This window comes from Eptatretus burgeri, chromosome 10, assembly GCF_056783735.1.
Source record: "Eptatretus burgeri isolate ZD-2024b chromosome 10, Ebu_testis_v1, whole genome shotgun sequence".
Taxonomy (NCBI): domain Eukaryota; kingdom Metazoa; phylum Chordata; class Myxini; order Myxiniformes; family Myxinidae; genus Eptatretus; species Eptatretus burgeri.
Window position 1 is genome coordinate 93,431,693 of NC_140970.1, and position 21,312 is coordinate 93,453,004.

Here is a 21,312-nt window from a genome sequence, read left to right on the forward strand (position 1 = left end):
TTCTCCTTCTTTCCCACTGCGGTTATAGCTTAACTCAATCAACGTCTCGTTGATTTCATCCGTTGTAATACCATGAACAATGAAATATCACAAACAATGAAAGGAGCAACGTGGAGAGAGATCCTACACATCATGATCATGGATAGAAGTATTATGAAAAAGATACGCATGACCTTTGCCTCTTTTTTTATTATTATTATTCTTTTCACATTCCATAAGAGGAATTCTCAGTGCCAAGAAGAAAAAAATCATCCACTGGAACAACTGACTTGAAAAGCTCCATTATTATTATTTTGTATGAAGCCTGTGGCTGCTGGTTGCGCAACTGTCCCACTGATAGTGCCCTCTTCAACGAAGCTGGAACTCATTTTGCCGACCTCGGAAGGATGACAGGCTGAGTCACCCCACCTGGTGTCGTTTTACGGGATGGTAGGTGCTCATACTCTACCCCTTGAGATATTGAGGCAGCAAGCCTCCATTACCATTAAGTCAACAGCAAGTTTATAAGTTCCATTGAAGCTGTCATATTTGATCATATGGATCACATTTCACTTCAAATTCTCCCATTTCTTCTTAAGCCAAGCCACATGTCTGCGTCACTTCATTTAGCACATTGGAGTTGATGGTCAATTTTGACATTATTTAGTCAATATCGACCATTTGAACTGACACACACTTTCATGGTTCCTTGAAAAGGTGCTGAAAGGAGGAGTGCTATGCAAACCACTGACACATTGCAACTGGCCAGATGTTTAATTTTATGTTTTTCAATTCTCGTCTTGCATCAACCAGCTTCGTCTTACTCATGAAGACACAAGTTTAAAAGACAATGTAAAAATGTTCACATCGAACTGGCTGTTGCACACTGTTCCTTTTGGATGGTAGTCCATGTTATTGCCTTGGAGATGAACCTCTACCTCCACCACTGAAGGTGGATGGAGATTGTTTTCACCATATTTGGCTGTTTGATTGTTTGTGAACATGATATCCCAAAAAGTTATGAATGGATTGGGACAAAACTTGGTGAACAGGTTAGGTGAGTGATCGGGACGATGTGATTCGATTTTGGTGAAGATCTGGATCCAGATACGAGGATTTTTTTTTCTTCAAAATTAAGAGATTGGGCCAAAAATTATATGCAGCATGATGTTTCAAAAAGTTGTGGACAGATTATAACAAACTTGGTAGATAAGTGGTTAGGTGACAAGAACAAAGTCCAGCCGATCAATTGTATACAAAATGTAAACTGTTCAGTCTGGCAGAGGTATGCGGCCCACTCGGGCAAGGCCCGAGTGGACGGGCGTGTGCTACATAAACCCCTGACGGATCGCAACCAGTGAATGGACTTCGAACCTTGCCTGCAGGTCACAATTTTAAACCGATCTTTACGAGGCTTCAGCACATGGTAAACTTTGTCATAAGGAAGAAGGCTATTGTTTTTGAGGTCAAAAGGTCAACATAGGCCAAAGGTCATTAACTGAGGTGAGATTTCTAAATTCCTCAATTTTAATCCGATTGACTTGAAATTTGAAGAGGATATATATTTCTGGTCACTGAATTAAATGAGCCAATTATTTTTGACATCAACATGGAACAAGAGGTCAACGTAGGCCCAAGGTCAACAACTCTGGTGAGATTTCTAAAAATCCTCAATTTTAATCCGATTGACTTGAAGTTTGAAGAAGATATATATATATATATATATATATATATATATATATATATATATATATATATATATATATATATATATATATATATATATATATATATATATATATATATATATATCTTCTTCTTCTTCTTTCGGCTGCTCCCGTTCGGGGTCACCACAGCGGATCATCCGTATGATCCGCATAGTGATTTGGCACATGTTTTACGCCGGATTCCCTTCCTGACGCAACCCTGGTCGCCTCTTATGACACAGGGATATGGTACACCTATTTTAACCGGGTATACACCAGCCCAGTACACTGGTACTCATTTCGCCGACCTCGGAAGGATGACAGGCTGAGTCAACCCCCTGGTGTATTAATTCAGTGGCCCAACGGGGCTTGAACTCAGGACATTTTGGATCCCAAGCCGCTGCCCTAACCACTGTGCCAACACCAGGCTCCATATATATATATATATATATATATATATATATATATATATATATATATATATATATATATATATATATATATAAATATATAAATTTGGGGTCACTGAATTCAACCACCAATTATTTTGGAGGTTCACATGGGCCAAAAGATCAACATAGGCCGCATTTCTAAAATTGTCAATTTTCATCCGATTGACTCGAAATTTGAAGAGGATTTATACTTCTTATCACTGAATTCAACTAGCCAATTATTATTAAGGTCAACATGGACCAAAAGATCAACATAGGCCCAATACTATTCTTTTCCAGGCCCACCAGTCAGAATGCTACCAAATTCAGGTTACAACATTAGGACAGGATCCTGATGTTAAATTGCGGAGGCCATGCTGATCACTTGACCAGAAATGTGTCAAAATGGCGGTCATGCAAATTCCTTCCAAAATCTTCTTCTCCAGACACACCTGTCAGAATGCTAACAAATTTGGGATGCAACATTAGGATAGCATCGTGGTAAATTGTCGAAGTAAATCTGATCATGTGACCGGAAGTGTGTCAAAATGGCCGACTTGCTTAATTTTGGGAAAATAGTGTAAATTCCTTCAAAAATCTTCTTCTCCAGACCCACCAGTCAGAATGCGACCAAATTTGGGTCAAAACATTAGGACAAGGTCTTAATGTTAAATTGCAGAGGCCATGCTGATCACGTGACCGGAAGTGTGTCAAAATGGCAGTCACGCAAATTCCTTCCAAAATCTTCTTCTCCAGATCCACCAGTCAGAAATGCAAACAAATTTGGGTTGCAACATTATGGAAGGGAAGGGATGCTAATTATGTTGTGGAAGTCATGTGGATCATGTGACCGGAAGTGTGCCAAAATGGCTGACAGTCGACTTTTGGGAAAAATCGCATTAATTCCTTTAAAAATCTTCTTCTCCAGACCCATCTGTCAGAATGCTAACAAATTTGGGTTCCAACATTAGGACAGGAAAGGGATGTTAAATTGTGCAAATCATGCCAATCACTTAACCGAAAGTGTGTCAAAATAGCCAAATTTGTCAATTTTTGGGAAAATCGCATAAATTCCTTCAAAAATCTTCTTCTTCAGACCCACCAGGCAGAATGCTACCAAATCTGGGTGACAACATTAGGACAGCATCCTGATATTAAATTGCAGAGGCGATGCTGATCACATGACTGGAAGTGTGTCAAAATGGCAGTCCCACAAATTCCTTCCAAAATCCTCTTTGCCTGATCCACCAGACAAAATGTTACCAAATTTGTGGGTTTTTTTGTTTGTTTTTTTTTGTATACCTTGTCAAGGCTCGTATGAGAGCTAACACACAACACACAGCAAGGGGTGGGGGGGGGGGCATGAGACAAGAGGGGCAGGAGTGGGAAGGACAAAACAGTGGGGAACAGAGACATTAGGAGATCTGTGGAAGGGAGAGGGATGGGGCAGGGAACATGGGGAATACAAGATGGACATTACAGGGACTTTCAGGAAGGAAAGCAGGGAATTTGAAGGAGGTGCATTTGAGGTGGATTAACGTGGGTAGAAAAGATCGAGGATTTAGATGGGGGGTGACAAGAGATGGTGGTGAACAGCTGTTTTGAAGGCCTGGAGGGAAGAATGTTATTGAACGGAGTTCAGGAGTATATTCCAAAGGCTGGGAAAAATATGAATGAAAGAGTGAAGGTGTGCAGTGATTCGTGATTTTGGTAGTTTTACCAGAAGGGGGTTGTTGGCGAACCTTGAACGCCTTGCGGAAAAATGGTGGGGACAAATCGCTGTCACAGCGGGGGGGGGGGGGCACACCGGAGGGGAGACGGTAGTTGACAGAAAGACCACCGACCTGCCTGCGGTGAGAGAGTGAGAGACCCAAAGACTCAGCCTCATCGCGGGAGATGCCAATGATCCGAAATGCCTTGGTTTCCACAGCGTGAAGCCGAGAAAGGTGGGAGTCAGGAGCACCAGCAGAGAGGGAAGAGCAGTACCCCATCAGGCTGTGGATGAAAGCTTTGTATGTGGTCAGGAGCTCAGGTGGGCTGAGGAAGGACTTTGCACGACGGAGGATTCCCAGTCGGCTGGCTTTGGAGGCCAGGTTGGAAATGTGGCTTTCCCAGGAAAGATCACGGCAGATAGTGAGTCCCAGAAGCTTAAAAGAAGGACTTCTTCCAGAGGATTGTTGAGAAAGTGGATGGAGGTTTTTGCCAAACAGTCCTTTAGGAGAGACAAAGTGAGAGTGTGAGATTTGTCCGGATTGAAAGACATGTTCCACATGTTGGACCAGTTTATGATTTTATCCAGATCTGCAGTGAGAGAAGAAGCTGCTGCTTGCCCGTCTGAGGGATGACAGATGATACGGCAGAGGGTGGAGTCATCAGCAAAGAGATAGAGGATTTTCGAGAGAGTTGGAGAGATCGTTGATGAAAACCAGAAAAACAACAGGGCCCAGAACACTCCCTTGAGGAACTCCAGCCTGGACAGGAAGAGGGGATGACAGCGCTCCATTTTGGGCCACACGTTGACTGTGACAGGAGATGAAGTCTGCGAGCCATGAGTGGAGATGGCCTTGGATACCATAAGAAGAGAGTTTGGTGAGCAGGGCAGGGTGCCAGACCGTGTCAAAAGCACGCGATATGTCTTGGGATATGGCTCTGATTTCATGTCCGGCATTGAGGACCTCCATCCATTGTTGGGAGAGCAGAAGCAGCATATCCAGGGTAGAGTGACCTGGTCTGAAACCAAATTGATTATCAGAAATCAGGCCATTGGAGAAGAGGAAGGATTTAATGTCTGAAGCGATGATGGATTCCATAACTTTGCTGATTATTGGGAGAAGGCTGATTTGTCTGCAGTTGCAGGGATCTGTTTTTGCACCTTTTTTATGCAGGGCAGTGATGTTTGCTGATTTTCAAGCAGATGGCAGATGACCTTGAGCAAATGAGAGGGTGAATAGAACAGAGAGAGCGTGAGCAAGAGCAGTGGCGCAGGTTTTTATGACACGTGGGCTGATGCCATCTGGACCGGTTGCAGAATCTGAGTCGAAGTTTAGCAGCAAGCTCTCCATCTTGTCAGGAAAAAAGGACACAGAGTCCAGGGAGAGTTGGGTGCGACTGGGTAAGGTGGGTTGAGAAAGCGATGGGTTTTGGACACAAGATTTCAATGCAAACACCGAGTTGAGGCATTCAGCCTTTTCAAGTGCAGTATCAGCAGTGCGGCCATTTGAGGTAATGGAGGGATGGAGGGGGAACATACACCAGAAACGGATTTCATTAGATGCCACCAGGATTTGGAGGAGGTAGAGAGGTTTGAGAGTTTAGACTTGAGCTGAAAAATGTTGTTTTCTGGCTCTCCTGAGGGTAGATACACACTTGTTCCAAGCTTTATGGAAGGAACTGAGATTACCCTCGGTTGGGTTTGCTTTCGATGAGGCAAAGGCAAGTTGTTTCAGGACAATTGCCTCACCACAAGCTTCAGTAAACCATGTGCGGGAGGAAGGGTAGGACAAATGAAAATGAGAGGGGATAAATCTGTGCATGAGGGAGAGCAAGTTTCTTTGAAAGAATTTCCAGGATGAGTTAATGTGGGAGAAAGTAACGAATTGAGACCAGTCTAGAAGTTTGATGGCTGCTTGGAGACCCTGCCAGTTGGCTTGAGTGAAATGCAAGACTGGACGGCGCTGAGGTGGTTCTCTGATAACAGCCAGAGATGTCCACTTTGACAAGGATGTGGTCAGAAGAACTGATTTGAGCAGAGAAAGAACAGCAGGTATTTTCAGGGAATTTTGTCAAAATCAGATCCAGAAGAGAAGAGATTCGTTGAGATCCAGGTCGGGAAATTGACCGATTGAGTCAGTCCCAATGAGTCGCAGAAAGCTTTTGCTGAAGTGCCATGACAGGTGAGAGAGGTACCGACACCGAGCCAACTGGCATGATGACAATTGAAGTCGCCACATATGAGGAAGAGAGAGTTTGGATGAGAAGATAGAAGTTGGTCCATGTTTTTGGATAGTGAGTAAATGGAGTCATCACTGTTCAGTGGATGGTACAGTACACATATAAACATGAGGTGGGAGTGGAGGGGAAGCCATAGTCACAGTTATTCCTGAGGGTGTGGGGGAGTGAGGGCCTTGCATGGAGAGTGAGGAATAGAGTCTTTGATGAAGAAAGCAACTCCTCCACCAGGACGAGGCTCAGGACTATCACACCGGAGGAGGGAGTAACCAAGGAGAGATACGAGGGAGTCGGAGACGTCTTGAGGGAGGAAAGTTTCTGTTCGGCATATAATGTCTGGTTTGTCAGTGGCAACCTGTATGGAAAGATCTGGAAGGTTGGAGCAAAGGCCCTGGATATTTGAGGTCCACACTGTTAATGAAGAGGGAGGGGAGGAGGCTTTGGGGGGAGGGGGAGGGTCAGAAAGAGAGGAGGAGGGAGGGAAGGAGAGTCGTTGAATGAGTGTGGAGGATTGCAGAATAGTTCGGGGAGGGGGCCAGATGAGGAGGAGAAAAGGCTCTGTGGTGCTGGGGGATAGGGGGGGCAAGAGAGGAGGCAGAAGGCAGTTGAGGATTTGAGGAGGTGGAGTGATGAGATGGAGGTGGAGTGATGAAATGGAGGTGAGAGGGAAGAGGAAGGAGGCAGCTTTGTGGATGAGTCTGGGGGGAAACTTTGAGAAGGGGGAGTGAGGGGGGTGAATGGTGGGAGAAGGGTGAGTGGGGAGAGTTGAGGGAGAAAGGTGAGGGGGGAGTTTTTGAAAAAGGGTTGCAATATCAGGCCAAGGTAGGGATGTTAAATTGCCGAAGTCATGCCGATCACGTAACCAGAAGTGTGTCAAAACGGCCAACTTGGTAATTGTTTTGGAAAATCGGGTAAATTCCTTCAAAAACCTTCCTCTCCAGACTCGTCAGTCATAATTCTACCAAATTCGGGAGGGTTACAACATTAGGCCAGGGACCAGATAAGCTACAGGTCCAGTGGTCCTATTTTTATACAAGTAAACAAATTAAGGTCGGGTGTGAGCTAAATAAGAGAGGACGGAAGGTTCACCAATAGAACAGTGACAAACAAGAGAACAGGTGGATACGAGATGTGCAGGCAAAAAAGAAGAAAAAAAGAGGCACTCAGAAGAAAAAGATTGCAGATAACATTGCAATACACCATTTATTATCAATCAATCAATCAATCAATCATTTAATATGAAGAAATGAAAAATGTGGGATTAAGTAGGGACAAAGAAACGATTCAGTAGCAGGGATTAAAAAATGTGGTAACAGAATCCTCCTCATTTTAATTCATGGAACAGTGTTTGTGTATTTATGCCTGGTGTTGGTTTAGTGGTTGGAGTGGTGGGCTTCGGATCCTAGGGTCCTGAGTTCAAATTCCGCTCAGTTGTTGAATTCATACCAGGTGGGTTCACTCAGCCTGTCATCCTTCCGAGGTCAGCAAAATGAGTGCCAGCATGCTGGTATACTGTGTCGGAGGGGCGACCCATCCAGGATTGTGCCCAATAGCCAAGGAGACTGCTTAGGCAGCAGCAACACTCTGCACAGAGTATGGTCCCGATAGATGGATGGTTTGTGTGTTTGTTTGTGGGCTTGTTTGTCGTGCTACTCCTCCAACAGTTCTGCGACAATTACATTCAGACTTGCTACAGAGGATGACCATGACCCCAAATAATGCATGGGGGTGTTTTTATCCTTGCCGGTGCTCTTTGGGAGGTTGGTGGGGACGCAAATTGTCTGTGTGTAAATGTGTATCGTGTAGCGCCTCCTCCAGGCGGTGGAGGGTATTTCAAGTCTCCACCATTTATAGTCCAGTATTCCTGTCCCAACATTTTCCAGTACAGTGAGATGTCTTGAATAATAAGCAGTAGGTATGTTTTTGCTTCATGCACGTAACCTGGGGGTTCGGGGGGGGGGGCTATACAGAGCTGTCAGTTGCTTCTACACTGCCCAAATAAAGGCATGCATCAGTCCGAAGGCGGCATTGCATGCTTGGAACAAGATCACCTGTTAGGAGGGTACTCTGCTCCTGGAGATAAGCACAAGGATTGGACTCGGATAGTTCACAAATAATGGATTAGATTAATGGATCAAACATATGGCCAATTAAAGGGAGATATGACTGAGATGGTAGAGATTCTTGGTCAGATGAAAAATGCCAAATAAGCAAGATATACATATACATATGGATATATACATATACATATATTTAAATGATTATCATTACTATGTGCTCAAGATTATAAAAGTATATGTTCAGAGAAATTCATGGTTCCGCTCAAGAAAACAACATTTGGCTGAAAGTTTTTGGCTTGCTGTAAATTGCAATCTTTTCTTGAAAAGATAACTTATGTTGATTACAAATCTGGAGATCACAATCATTTTACAATTGGGAAGGGTGCTGTTTTGAAAATGTCAACCATACAACTATGCTTTTCTTTTTTTCCAATCTAGCGATGGAGATTGTGTCGATTTTACCACCCATCCAAGATACCTTAAGGGTGTTACGAGCCAAACACAGTGTGGACTGACATTGCATGTAGACCAGACCAAGAGGAGCAGGCAGACTAATATCCCTCTACTCCTGAATGTCATGAATGAGTAAGTTGGGTTAATACTGCAACAACAATCCAACAGTATTATGATAATTCATCCAACTCCATCGGTTACAGATAACAAATATTCAAATAATGTTGCGTTCAGCGACATTTGAAACAACCACCAGAGGTGTCCTCACCATTTGGCCACCACTTTAATCGTGATTGCTCAAGACCAATCTTGGAACTTCACAATAGCAAAAAAAATCAGGATAGCCAATGTTTTCTGTTCTTCATGAGGCTCTGCAGCAGATGGAGGTTAAACGTCAAAAAGATAACTGAATAACTTCAGAATGTGCCTTCTTTCACCTCTTCAGATGGCAATAAAGCATTCAGACTTTTCTTATATAGACAGTAAGAGTTTCAGGAATGTTGGCACCTATCTATGAGAAACAATAATAATATGGTTTCCTAATCAGCCCTCCATTTATTCAGTCGAGTGCAGCCATTGGCTGAACTCATATTTATATTTGATATATTGTGATACAAATCCTGTAAGCATCACCTTGCTATGTTCAACATTTATCAACGCTTTTGGTTTATCATAAAATACATCACTTCTGTGAACCTTTGTTCAACGAAACCAATATTTACCAAATAGGCAGGTATCTATTTATTACACACGAATGAGCGGGTAAGTCAAAAGTTCTGACACGTTTCTTTTTGTATAATAAATCCATGACCCCTGTGCAATAAACTATATGCTATTCAATTCACTTATAGCTGGGATTGAAAGAGCAGATGGAATTACAAAATTAATGTAATGTCTTACAAAGTCATCATAAAAATGAGAGCATAGTCTGCATTATTCATACCATTTCCTGGCTGCAATACAGAAACACCTCTGTGTTAGAGACTTTGTAAAGAGGTCATATTGGAAGCCTTTTAATCTCCTCTAGAGTTGCATTCTTGAAATGTTAGTGCTTCACCTTCATCCTGCTGAAATTATTACCCCGCCCATGAAAAGTGAAAAGCCAGATGAAGCAATTGGCTCATATCTGTCTGTCTGATCAGTTTATGATGGAAGAACTGCTTATTTAAATTGAATGCTATATTTTGAACAAGAACCGAAACATGAATCAGAAGGCAAGTATGCCTTTTTACAATATTTTAGCTCTGAATTCATACCGATCACACATTCGCATCGAGGAGCGAGATGTTTTTTTTGTTTTTTTTTAAACTCTGTCTGCCTGCCAAGCAAAATTGAAAATCATTCCAAACAGGAAACCTACTATTTTAAAGGATGTCATAAAGAACACATGCAACATGAACAAATAACTAATGTAACATGTTGGATAGGATGATGTAATAGCCATTGAGGGAAACAGCAGGAAAAGCAGGAATTCATTTACTTTAAATGGCAATAGAGCATTCAGACTTTTCTTCTATAGACAGTAAGAGTAAATTAAATTAAATTAAGTAAATAAATTCTTCTATAGACAGTTAATTTCCATTTCCCTTTAAACCTCTTTTAAACCTGTATTCAAATTGAATTGTATACTTCAAGATTGTAGAACACAAATCGCTTTCAGAATAATTCCAAGAATGATGCTACATATCGATACACAGCATGAGATGGTGTAGCATATGTGTATCAGAGTGACCAAGAAACTGCCAATATGTTTGTGTACAATGCTGAATGATGCTACGTTCTATGGTGAGGAATAAAGCCTCCATCTCCTAAATTGCGAATCAACGTCATCTTATTAAAGTGAATAAGGGCAGTTAGTGTATAAGACTGCTTCAGTCGCACAAAACTTCCCAATTTTTTCAAACGTTATTATATTAAAATTGATGGACAGGAGGGGCTTGCTGTTCATGGGTTTCCACTTCGTGGATTCACTTTATCATGATGAATTTATTGAAGCAATGTTTGCAGATTGTTGTTCAAGTATTTTCCACATTTATTCATTGAATTAACATTGGCCGTCAACATAATAACCCCCCTCAAACCCTCCAACATCATCACCATCATCTCCATCAACTCATCTTTATCGTCGCCATCATTAACATCGCCATTACATTATTGGATCAACTTTACCATCATTATTTTTAAAGGTAAGTTTCATGATCTTAATAACTCAAGAAAATAAACTTTATTTATGTTCTTAATACAGGAAAATAATCCGGGTGTTAACTTAATGGTTAAGGTGGCTGGCTTCGGATATTAGGCTCTTGTATTTCAGCTGCTGTAATTCTGTTAAATAACACCACAAGGGTTGACTCAACCAGTCCTCCTTCCAAGATCAGCAAAATGAATACCAGCTTGCTGGAATCAGGGGGACATTTAATCAGGGGCACAGCTGCACTCCCATCAATTATGCAACCAGCAGCTCCATGCTACATATGAAATAATAATACAGGAAAACAAGTAAAAAAGATAAAATGTCATTGCCCTTGTCGTTTCAGTAATCTTGCTATAAAGAGTTTATGGGCTAGCCCATGTTTATGTACAAATAAAATGGCCGCCAGTCTTCCAGTCGGTCATCTTTGATCAGATCACAAAATAAAGTGAGGGGCACGTGCATGCCATCATGTACTGTGCTTGTGGCAAGTTTGAACAAACTCGGACCATGCATGTTTGAGAAATGATTGGGGACACATTTAAATAACAAAATGGCCACAGTCGGCCATCTTGGATCTGATCTCGAAAAAAATGACAGGCATATGGAAGCCATGCATCATTCATTATGTGTTTGCCAAGTTTGAAAAACATCGGTAAATGCATGTCCGAGAAATAGTTATGGACACGTTCAACACTGGGTTTAAAAAAAACTGAAAAGGCCATCAGTTTTCCATATTGAGTCTGAGCTCGAAAATAAGACATGTTTATGTAAGCCATTATTAATTATCTGTTTGCCAAGTTTGAACAAGATTGGTAAATGCATGTCCGAGAAATGGTTGAGGACATTTTCGACACTGGGGGTTTGTTTTCTTTTTTTACAACTAAAATGGCTGCCAGTCTTCCAGTCCACCATCTTTGATATATTGCAAACTAAAGTTAGATGCAAGTGACATCATAACGAAGGCATCTATGATGTCATTAAAAAAAATCACACTTATTCCGCATGAGGAGTGCTTGCCGTATGCCAAGTTTTAATAAGATTATTGGTGCAGTCTCAGAGATACAGAGGTCCAATTTTTTTCTGTTTTTCCACAATGGCTGCCACACCACGTGACCTATGATGTCATAATTATCATTAGAACATTCCACATGAGTCGTAAGCACCAATGATGAAAATGTTGTCTCAATATGGCAAGAGGTTGCGGAGAAAAACATGAAAGTTCTGTGCAGACAAACAGACAGACAGACAAACAAACAAGAAGAAGACATCATGCAGAACATGATACATGCAAAATCCATAAAACAAATTTAACCTCAAAAATAATTGGTGGTTGAATTCAATGTCCAAATATGCAACTCCTCTTCATATTTCAAGTGAATAGGATGAAAATTGACAATTTTAGAAACTCGGTCTGCAAAGACCTTTTGGCCGATGTGGACCTCAAAAATAATTGACTGTTTGAATTCAGTGACATGAAATATAAATCCTCTTCAAATTTCAAGTCAATCGGATGAAAATTGAGGATTTTGGAAATACCACCTTAATTGTTGACGTTGTATCTATGTTGACCTTTTAGTCAATGCTGACCTTCAAAATCATTAGTTGGTTGAATTCAGTGACCTGAAATATAAATCCTCTTCAAATTTCATGTTAATTGGATGAAAATTGAAGATTTTACAAATCTCACCAAAGTTGTTGACCTTTGGCCTATGTTGACCTTTTTGTCAAAGTTGACCTCAAAAATAATTAGCTAGTTGAATTCAGTGACCTGAAATATATATATATATATATATATATATATATATATATATATATATATATATATATATATATATATATATATATATATATATATATATATATATATATATATATATATATATATATATATCCTTTTCAAATTTCAAGTCAATCGGATGAAAATTGAGGATTTTAGAAACACCACCTTCGTTGTTGACTTTGGGCCTATGTTGACCTTTTATCGGTCCATACATGTCCGAGATATGGTGTGGACGCACGCACGCACGGACACGAAAATCGAGACCAAATCCATAAGCCCCCATTTTGTACTAAGTCCAACGGGGGATAATAATACTTTGTTTTAGTGCTTCATAAGTCTTTTATTCATGAAAATAAATAGAACAAAAACAATGCACGAACATGTTAATTAAGCGTACATTTGAACAAATTTTAAAGTTAAAGTCACGGACCCTATTATTCCCATTATCCCTGAAGTTTGCGCATCGTGGATGACTCCATGATCCCCATTAACCCTTGAGTTTGCGCATTTTGGATTCGTGGGTCACGGGGATTTTAAACACTGTGTGGAGCGTCATGTTCTATGAACTCTCTAGTTTGCAAAGTAGCTGTTTTGCATACTGGAAACCAGATTCCCACCTTCATCTTCACTGGAGTTTGTAATGTGTGTATTTGTAGATTGCTGGGGAAAACTTTGTCGCTTCAGACACAGTTTGCTTTCATCCTTCGTTACACTCATGTCCTGTCCTGAGTGTTGCTTTATCTTGCTTGCCATTTTATTCCCAGGTTATTATCCCCCGCCAACCAACAAAGTTGGTGGGAGATATAGAAATGGGTTCCGTCCGTCCGTCACATTTTGTTTCCGGAGCTTAACTACAAATCCCCTTAAGATATATTTACGAAATTTGGTACACATATCAAGCAAGTGGTGATCTGGTGCCTTTTGATATGTCACATGGTTTGGCAGCCATGTTGGATTCAAGAAAAATATTAAATAATGTTTTCTCTGGAATCACATAACCTAACCAAGCGAAAATTTGCGACTATCATCTTCCATCATGTCTGCATACATAGTAAAAATTATGACATCACAAGTCACATGGTTTGGTGGCCATCTTGGATAGAAAACACAGCTCATCCGATTAACACGAAACTTCACACATGTATTCCACTGGAGGATTGGAGGCAGAATGTAAATTTATGATGTCATAGGTCACATGGTTCGTCAGCCATCTTGGATTGAAAATTAATAAATTTTAAAAATCTTCTTCTCCAGAATGGCTGGACAGATTGAGGCAAAATTTCACATGCACTTTCCCCAAGACATCCTTTCAGAAGTTTGTTAATTTCTAATTGATAGGTCGCTTTGTTTGGCGGCCATATTGAATTTATCCTAAAACCTTCAAACATCTTCTCCAGAATGGCTGGTCAGATCAGGGGGAACTTCACATACATATTGCACATGCTTGGGGAATATAAGCTTGTTAATCCTCATTTACTATGGCGGGGGATATCGAAGAATTTGTCAACAGATGCTAGTTGTTTTTCAAATGAGAACGTCGGTTCCCAGTGAACATAACAATAATAGAAAACAGATTATTCTCCAATATTACATTTCTGAGCCATAATTGCAAAGACTATTTCAATATCTTGATTATAAAGAGGGAAATGGATTGCTGCATCCACCACCATGCAAATGGATCTTTCTTTTCTCAAGCATTTCAATTTTGGAAACAAACAATGAATGATAACTCGATAACACGAAAGACATAAGGAGACATGGGTAGACTGTGATATTAATGTCAGGACTTGGTGGACAATGGACAAATGTATGCAATGGACAGGATTATGAACTGGCGATCCAACCACCATGAGCCAAATGGGAGTACCAGACATGTCAACTTGAAATTTCTGATAAATGCAATACCATAGAGTGGTTGGTTATCACTGCTATCAAACATTATATCATCACTCTGATAATATTTCACGTGTAGTTTTTAGAAGTTGTGTGTGTTGACTTACGTCAGGTTCAAGATAACGAGTTTGGAAAAATATGGTGAAACACTCTTCAGTGATTGAATGAGCTGCAAGGGGAAAAAAAACAATTCAAGTTAAAGAAACGTGAAAAACAAAAACTTTGAATACAACCCGATATCTTCAGAATAAGCAAACAAATCAAATGAATAAACATGAAAAAATTATAAACGAGTAAAATGTATAATTAATTGTAAAAGAATGTGTAATGATCAATATTTCTTGACCTTTAGAACATTTCATTGTAAACAAACCTCGTTCTCGAATTTTTTCACAAAAGCTTTGTTGCTGGAGCTGTTCATATTCTGCATCTCCTGCACATATTTTGCATTGGTCGCTGTCATCTTGAGGTTCACCCTCTTTTTCACCAGACCTATGTGGATAAGGGAGGTGCGGGAGCAGGTTAATACATTTTTTAAATGGTTGGAAAGAAATTGCATTCTCAGTTTCATGGCTTGGAAAAAACAAGCTTGAAATTTCACCGTTAGTGGTTTCAAGACACTCCACGAAACGAATTTACTGCAGTGATGAACTTTGCCCAACGAGATCAACTATGACCTTTGGCACATTTCATGTGACTTCATTATTTATTCCGTGACAGCAATCCTGTTCCATGGAAGGAACGATGGAAGAATGGGGAAAAGTACTTGCAGTTGAAGCAGCAGAGCAAACATGGACTTATATATGCACATTACTCTTGTCGCTGGAGTACAACTGTTCATCCAAAATCACTCATCTTTTACTCCTCTCCCTGCTGCTTGAACCCCATCATTCCCTAACACTACCCATTCCACTGTTATGTTGACCAGTCGTGGTTTCAGCACAAAAACAGTTTTATTGTTGAGACATCATCAACAGGCAGATTTTGCACGCTGGAGATGTTCTGATTCCGACCTTCAACTTTACTGGAGTTTGTAATATGTGTATTTGCAGATTACTGGGAAAGCTTTGTAGCTTCAGACCCAGTTTGCTTTCATCCCTCATTGCACTCATTTCCTGAGTGTTGCTTTATCTTGCTTGCCATTTTGTTCACGGATTATTGTTATTCAAATGAGAACATCTTTGTTCCCAATGAATATCACAATAAGAGAAAACAGACTATTCTCCAATATTACATTTCTGAGCCACAATTGCAAAGACTATTTCAATATTTTGACTAAAAGAGGTAGCTACCTCCCCCACCATACAAATGGATCTTTCTCTTCCAAAGCATTTTAATTTTGGAAACAAGCAATGCATATTTTCTATGCCTGAAGGGCTTGTTTCTAAAATTCGTGCCCCCATTTTTTAATGATACCACAAAGTCTCTTCGACAACCTTGGCAAACTAAATCACCATTTAGATTTTTATTATTACTATTATTATGAGCCACCCTACCAGCCAGAGAGATGGGGTATTGCAAGTGTCTGTGTGTGTGTGTGTGTGTGTGTGTGTGTGTGTGTGTGTGTGTGTGTGTGTGAGTGTGTGTATGTGTGTGTGTGTGTGTGTGTGTGTGTGTGTGTGTGTGTGTGTGTGTGTGTGTGTGTGTGTGTGTGTGTGTGTGTGTCTGTCCGGGATATAACCTTTTCCCATTTGAGGTTTTTCCATTAAATTTTCAACAAAGCTGAATTGTCACGTCAGGCCAGATTAGATCAGATCGGTGACTTGCTACAGGCACCATGTAAACCTGTACTAACCTGTTTCATGGTTGGGTTGTCAGCGACTAAACCATCTTCCCCACCGGGTTTCCTGTTGAGAATGGTGTTTGGATATGGACACCCAGCAGGATTAAAAACAAAACCTGTTAAAGGGGGGAAGAGCTCGTTGTGAGCCAACCGCCATCGATATCTGATGCCCAACTGCATCTTTGGAAGTCCTTCTGCAGTTGGGTTATCTCTTTCTCAGAGGTTGGTGGCAGGATTTGCACTCTGGCCACAGTAAAACACTTCCTGATGCAAAACACATTAAAAAAAAAACGCAAAGAAAACTGGAAACTCACTCCGAGAGAGTACCTCCTGTGCAGCTGCCCTTCACAGGGCACCTCACCGGATAATGGGATTGGACAAAGCCTTCGGGACCCCCACTCATTGATGACAGGAAGAAAAACATGTGGTAACCTTCCCGGGTTGGATTGCGGTAGTGTGTGTCGGGTGGTGCTGAGGTGTCGTCTACCAGACAGCGGTCTGCTTGGGTTAACCTGAGAAGGTCCCTTCGGGAGGGTGCCTGCAATGTCCTATCCTGAACAGAAGAAGATCACCTGTTTCTGCTATCATTTGAGCTACAGAAATGAATATCAGGATTGCAGCACTCTCTGAGGTTCAGAGATGGGATAGTGACAAGATCATGGCAGGTGGTTACACCTACTACTGATCTGGTCGCTCTGATGGTTACCATGCCCAATGAATTGCTGTAGTTGTGTCCAACAAGTTGACTCCCATGATAATTGAGGTAACACCAGTCAATGACAATATGAGACTGAGGATTTGTCGCTCCTTGGATGTCATTTCCTTGGTCTCAACATATGATATGACCGAGGCGAGTGATCTCACTGTGAAGGACGCATTCTATGCCTTGCTCCAGTCCATGGATGATCAGTCTTGGTGGATTGTTCAGTATGATCAGTCTGTATCAAATGGCACTGATAGGGATGGCTATGATACATCTGTCAGTCCCCATGGGTCTGAATCTGTGAACCAGAATATTACTAAGGCCCTTGACTTTGCAAGAAGTCATGGACTTAGGGTGGCTGGTTCATGGTTTCAGCACCCACAGCCTCATCGCTGGACTTGGCATGCCAACGCTGACGGTGTGGCAAAGGAGATTGATCATATGCTCGTTGATGGTCACTGGAGGATGATCCAGAACTGCAGGGTCTACCGGAGAGCCCAGTTCCTGAACACCGACCACAGGCTTGTTGTAGCATCTCTGAAGTTGCAGCATAAATCCAGGAGAATGGTACCATCCCAGCCTCGGCTTGATGTTGGCAAGCTCAAGGATGAGAGGGTAGCTGAGGAGTTTGTAAGCAGACCGAGTGGGGATTTGGGGGGTCTGGGTGATATGGGGAATCCTGAAGAGTTGTGGTGTGCCTTCAAAACTACCATCCTTGATGTTGCTGGCGGAAGTCTTGGAACCGACTCACGTGAAGAGGAACTTTCTCTCCGAAGGGACACTGAATAACATTGACCAAAGTCACAGGGCCAGGCTTTATGGCAGAGCTGAGCTGAGGCATAAAACTGGACAAGCACTGAGAGTGGACAAGGAGGCCTATGTGCATGAAATCTTTGAAGGGGTGCAGCAACACATGTGGAAGAGTGATTCGCATACTGTTTGGAGAAGAATTTGTGCATTGCATTCCTCCAAGCCCATCCTTCGGTGTGCTGCTGTTCGAGGAGAGGGTGGTGGACTATTGACAGAGGAATCCGAAGTGAAAGCCCGCTTGGGCTGGTTAATTTGAGGGGCTGTACCAGGCTGACCAAACTGCTATTGAGTTGGATGCCAGGAGTATCACTATCCCCATTGCTGACCCTCCAATCAACTGTGAACTGCATTCCTTTGTGGAAACATGAAAGGGCGTGAAACCCGAGGGATCTGTGGCATCCATGTTGAACTTCTCAAGGCTGGTAGAAATGCAGAACTGGCATTGTTGCATGCAGTTCTGTACTCTGTTTGGGGCACAGGCATCGGCCCAACTGACTGGAAAAGGGATCTCATTGTCCCTCTCTGGAAATGGAATGGTGATCACCAGGACTGCATCAACTACCGAGGGGTGACGCTGCTCTCAGTGCTGGGCAAGGTCTTTGCTTGGATAATTATTCATTGGGTTTGCCACCATCTGCTTGAGCACCAGCACTTAGAGCAGTCATATGTTACACAAAAAAAAGTCAACGATTGACCATATCCTTGCTCTCCGGATAGTCATTGAATGCAGATGAGAGTTTCGGCAATGGCTGCTCTCAGCCGAAGATGATCTCTGCAAAGGATTTGATTCAGTGAATCAAAACACCCTCTGGAGGATTGCTGGTCTTCGTGGGGTGCCACCAAAGTTGATCAATCTAATGTCTAAACTATATTCTGGTAATAAGAGTGCTGTGACATGTGGTGGTTCCAACCCTGACCTATTTTCTGTTGTTACTGGAGTTCGTCAGGTGTGCGTACTGGCGCACCACACTTTTCTGCACTTGTATGGACTCAATTCTGGGGAGAATGTCAAAGAGATCAAGATGCCATGCCGAGTTTGGGAGTTTCAAGATCTCTGACCTTGATTTCACAGATGATGCAGTCATCTTTGCAGAGACTCTGGTTATCCTTTTGGGGGCCCTCAAGCTGCTAAATAAGCAGTCGGACCAACTGGGATTTCGGGTTTCCAGGGTCAACACTAAGACCCAGTCTTTCAGTGACATCTCGGATGATGCAATATTTTCCGTACCTGTTTGTGGTGAGGATGTTGAGGTCACGGAGAGATTCACTCCCCTTGACAGTGATATTCATGTCACTGCTGGCTGTGAGCCAGAGGTCAATAGAGGTCTGGGTTGGGCCTGGGGAGTCTTGGATTCACTGGATTATGGGGTGTGGCGCTGTCGGTACCTGTGCAGGTGGACGAAAGTTCGAGTCTTCAGGTCCTTGATGCCTCCAGTCTTTCTGTGCAGATGTAAGACTTGGACTCTGACCAGGGATCTAAGAGAGAGACTTCACTCCTTCAGTACCAGGTCTCTTTGGAGAATCCTTGCCTATCGCTGGTCAGACATTGTGTCTCACGAGCAGTTTCTGAGAGACTCACATGAGATTTTTTACCTGCATAGTCCATGAGCATCACTTGCGGCTGTATGGACATGTGGCTCATTTTCCTGACACTGATCCTGCTTTCCGGATTCTCTCATCATACTGGGGCAACTTAGCTAAATATAGCAGAACAATTGTGCATTTTGTGAGGAAAGCACCAAAATTGGCACACTAGTAGCCTATCATAGCATGAACAGATTTGGATATTGGGCCATCTCAAATTCAGCTGCTGATGGCTGTGGCAGCCATTTTCCACGACCATCAAAAAATTTGAGATGGCCCAATACCGAAATCTGTTCATAACATGATTGGCTACTCGTGTGCCAAATTTGGTGCTTTCCTCATAAAATGCACAATTGTTATGCTAAGTTGCCCCACTATCAAGGGAGCCTCGTGAGTGGTTTCTGGGAAAAACCACATTTCCAACCTGGTCTCCAAAGCCAGTTGCCGACTGGGAATCCTCAGTCATGCAGAATCCTTCCTCGGCCTACCTGAGCTCCTGACCACTTACAAAGCTTTTGTCCGTAGCCTGATGGAGTACTGGTCTCTCCTCTGGGCTGGTGCTCCTGCCTCCCACCTCTCTCGGCTTCACGCTGTGGAAACCAAGGCATTTCGGATCATTGGCATCTCCCGCGGTGAGGCTGAGTCTTTGGGCCTCTCGCACTCTCTCACTGCAGGCAGGTCAGGGGTCTTTCTGTTTTCTACCTTCTACTCTCCGGTCTCGCCTCCCCCATGCTCTGTCTGCCATATGCACCCCCCTCCCGCCACCCACCCTTTATTTCCGCAGGGCGCTCAAGGTGCGCCAACAACTCCCTTCTGGTAAAACCACCAAAATCACGAATCAGTGCTCACCTTCATTCTTTCATTCTTCTTTTTTCCTGCCTTTGGAATAAACTCCCTCACTCTGTTCAATCCGATCCTTCCCTCCAGGCCTTCAAAACAGACGTTCACCACCACCTCTTATCTTCCCCCATCCAAAACTTCAATCTTTTCTACCCCCGTTAATCCACCCCAAACCCACCTCCTTCAAATTCCCTGCTTTCCTTTCTGAAAGTCCCTGTAGTGTCCATCTTGTATATCCGGTGTTCCCCGGCCCATCCCTTTCCCTTACACAGATCTCCTCATGTCTCTGTTCCCCACTGTTTTGTCTTTCCCTCTCCTGCCCCTCATGCCTCTTGCCCCCCTTGCTGTGCATTGTGTGTTATCCCTCATACGAGCCTTGACAATATATGCAAAAGAAAAAGAAAAAGTGTCATCCCAACTGCTCCAATGATTATATATATATATATATATATATATATATATATATATATATATATATATATATATATATATATATATATATATATATATATATATATATATTCATTAACATATTGTTACGGCTGTGGAAATTCGCAGAACACCATATAGGTCCTCAGTTCAGTTATGCCGATAATTCCGTGTTCAGTTAGATTTCCCCACCGTTGTTTAATGGGATTTTATCTGTGTGGACAGGGCTGTGATCTTTGAGTTAGCCGTTTTTCTTTACTATCGTTATTTTGGAGCAACCACAACACCAACCACCAACCACCTTCTCCACCACACCACCCACCAACCACCTTCTCCACCACGACAACCACCAACCACCTTCTCCACGCCACCCACCAACCACCACGTCAACCACCAACCACCCTCTCCACACCGCCTTCATAACAACGACATCTCCCCACCATCTCCTAAACCGCATCTCCCCCAATAGACCAACCCGAAAAACATCGCCTCACCTTCATCCCCGAAGCGACGCCATCTTTGCACCAGCCACAGCGAGTCTGCATCGAACGGCATCGCTGCAGGCACATGCGGGGGTTTGCTCGCCGCGGAAGTTTGGTGATCTTGCGCATGTCCGCTCTGTGGAAGCTCAGAATTCGGATCAAAAGAGAGAAAGGGGCAGGGCCTATGGGGGTCGAAGGTCGGAGAGCGGAGGTCAGATCTCGTCTCTCGAGCCCTAT

The 21,312-nt window shown here is 42.5% G+C and overlaps 1 protein-coding gene across 5 annotated transcripts in view; it reads right to left on the reverse strand.

Moving 5' to 3' along the window:
* Positions 1 to 7,276: 7,276 nt before the first annotated feature.
* LOC147019139 (fibronectin-like) overlaps positions 7,277 to 21,312 on the reverse strand; it is a 104,649-nt gene continuing 90,613 nt past the window's right edge. For 4 of the 5 annotated variants that reach the window (XM_085900015.1, XM_085900013.1, XM_085900012.1 and 1 more), the window contains 3 exons: positions 14,818 to 14,936; positions 14,552 to 14,613; positions 7,277 to 8,948 (listed from right to left, as the gene is read on the reverse strand). In XM_085900015.1, coding sequence (XP_085756141.1) covers positions 8,939 to 8,948; positions 14,552 to 14,613; positions 14,818 to 14,936 — 191 coding nt within the window. In that variant the 3' untranslated portion in view covers positions 7,277 to 8,938. The remainder of the gene's footprint in view (positions 8,949 to 14,551; positions 14,614 to 14,817; positions 14,937 to 21,312) is intronic. The other variant, XR_015062767.1, reaches the window with a different exon arrangement.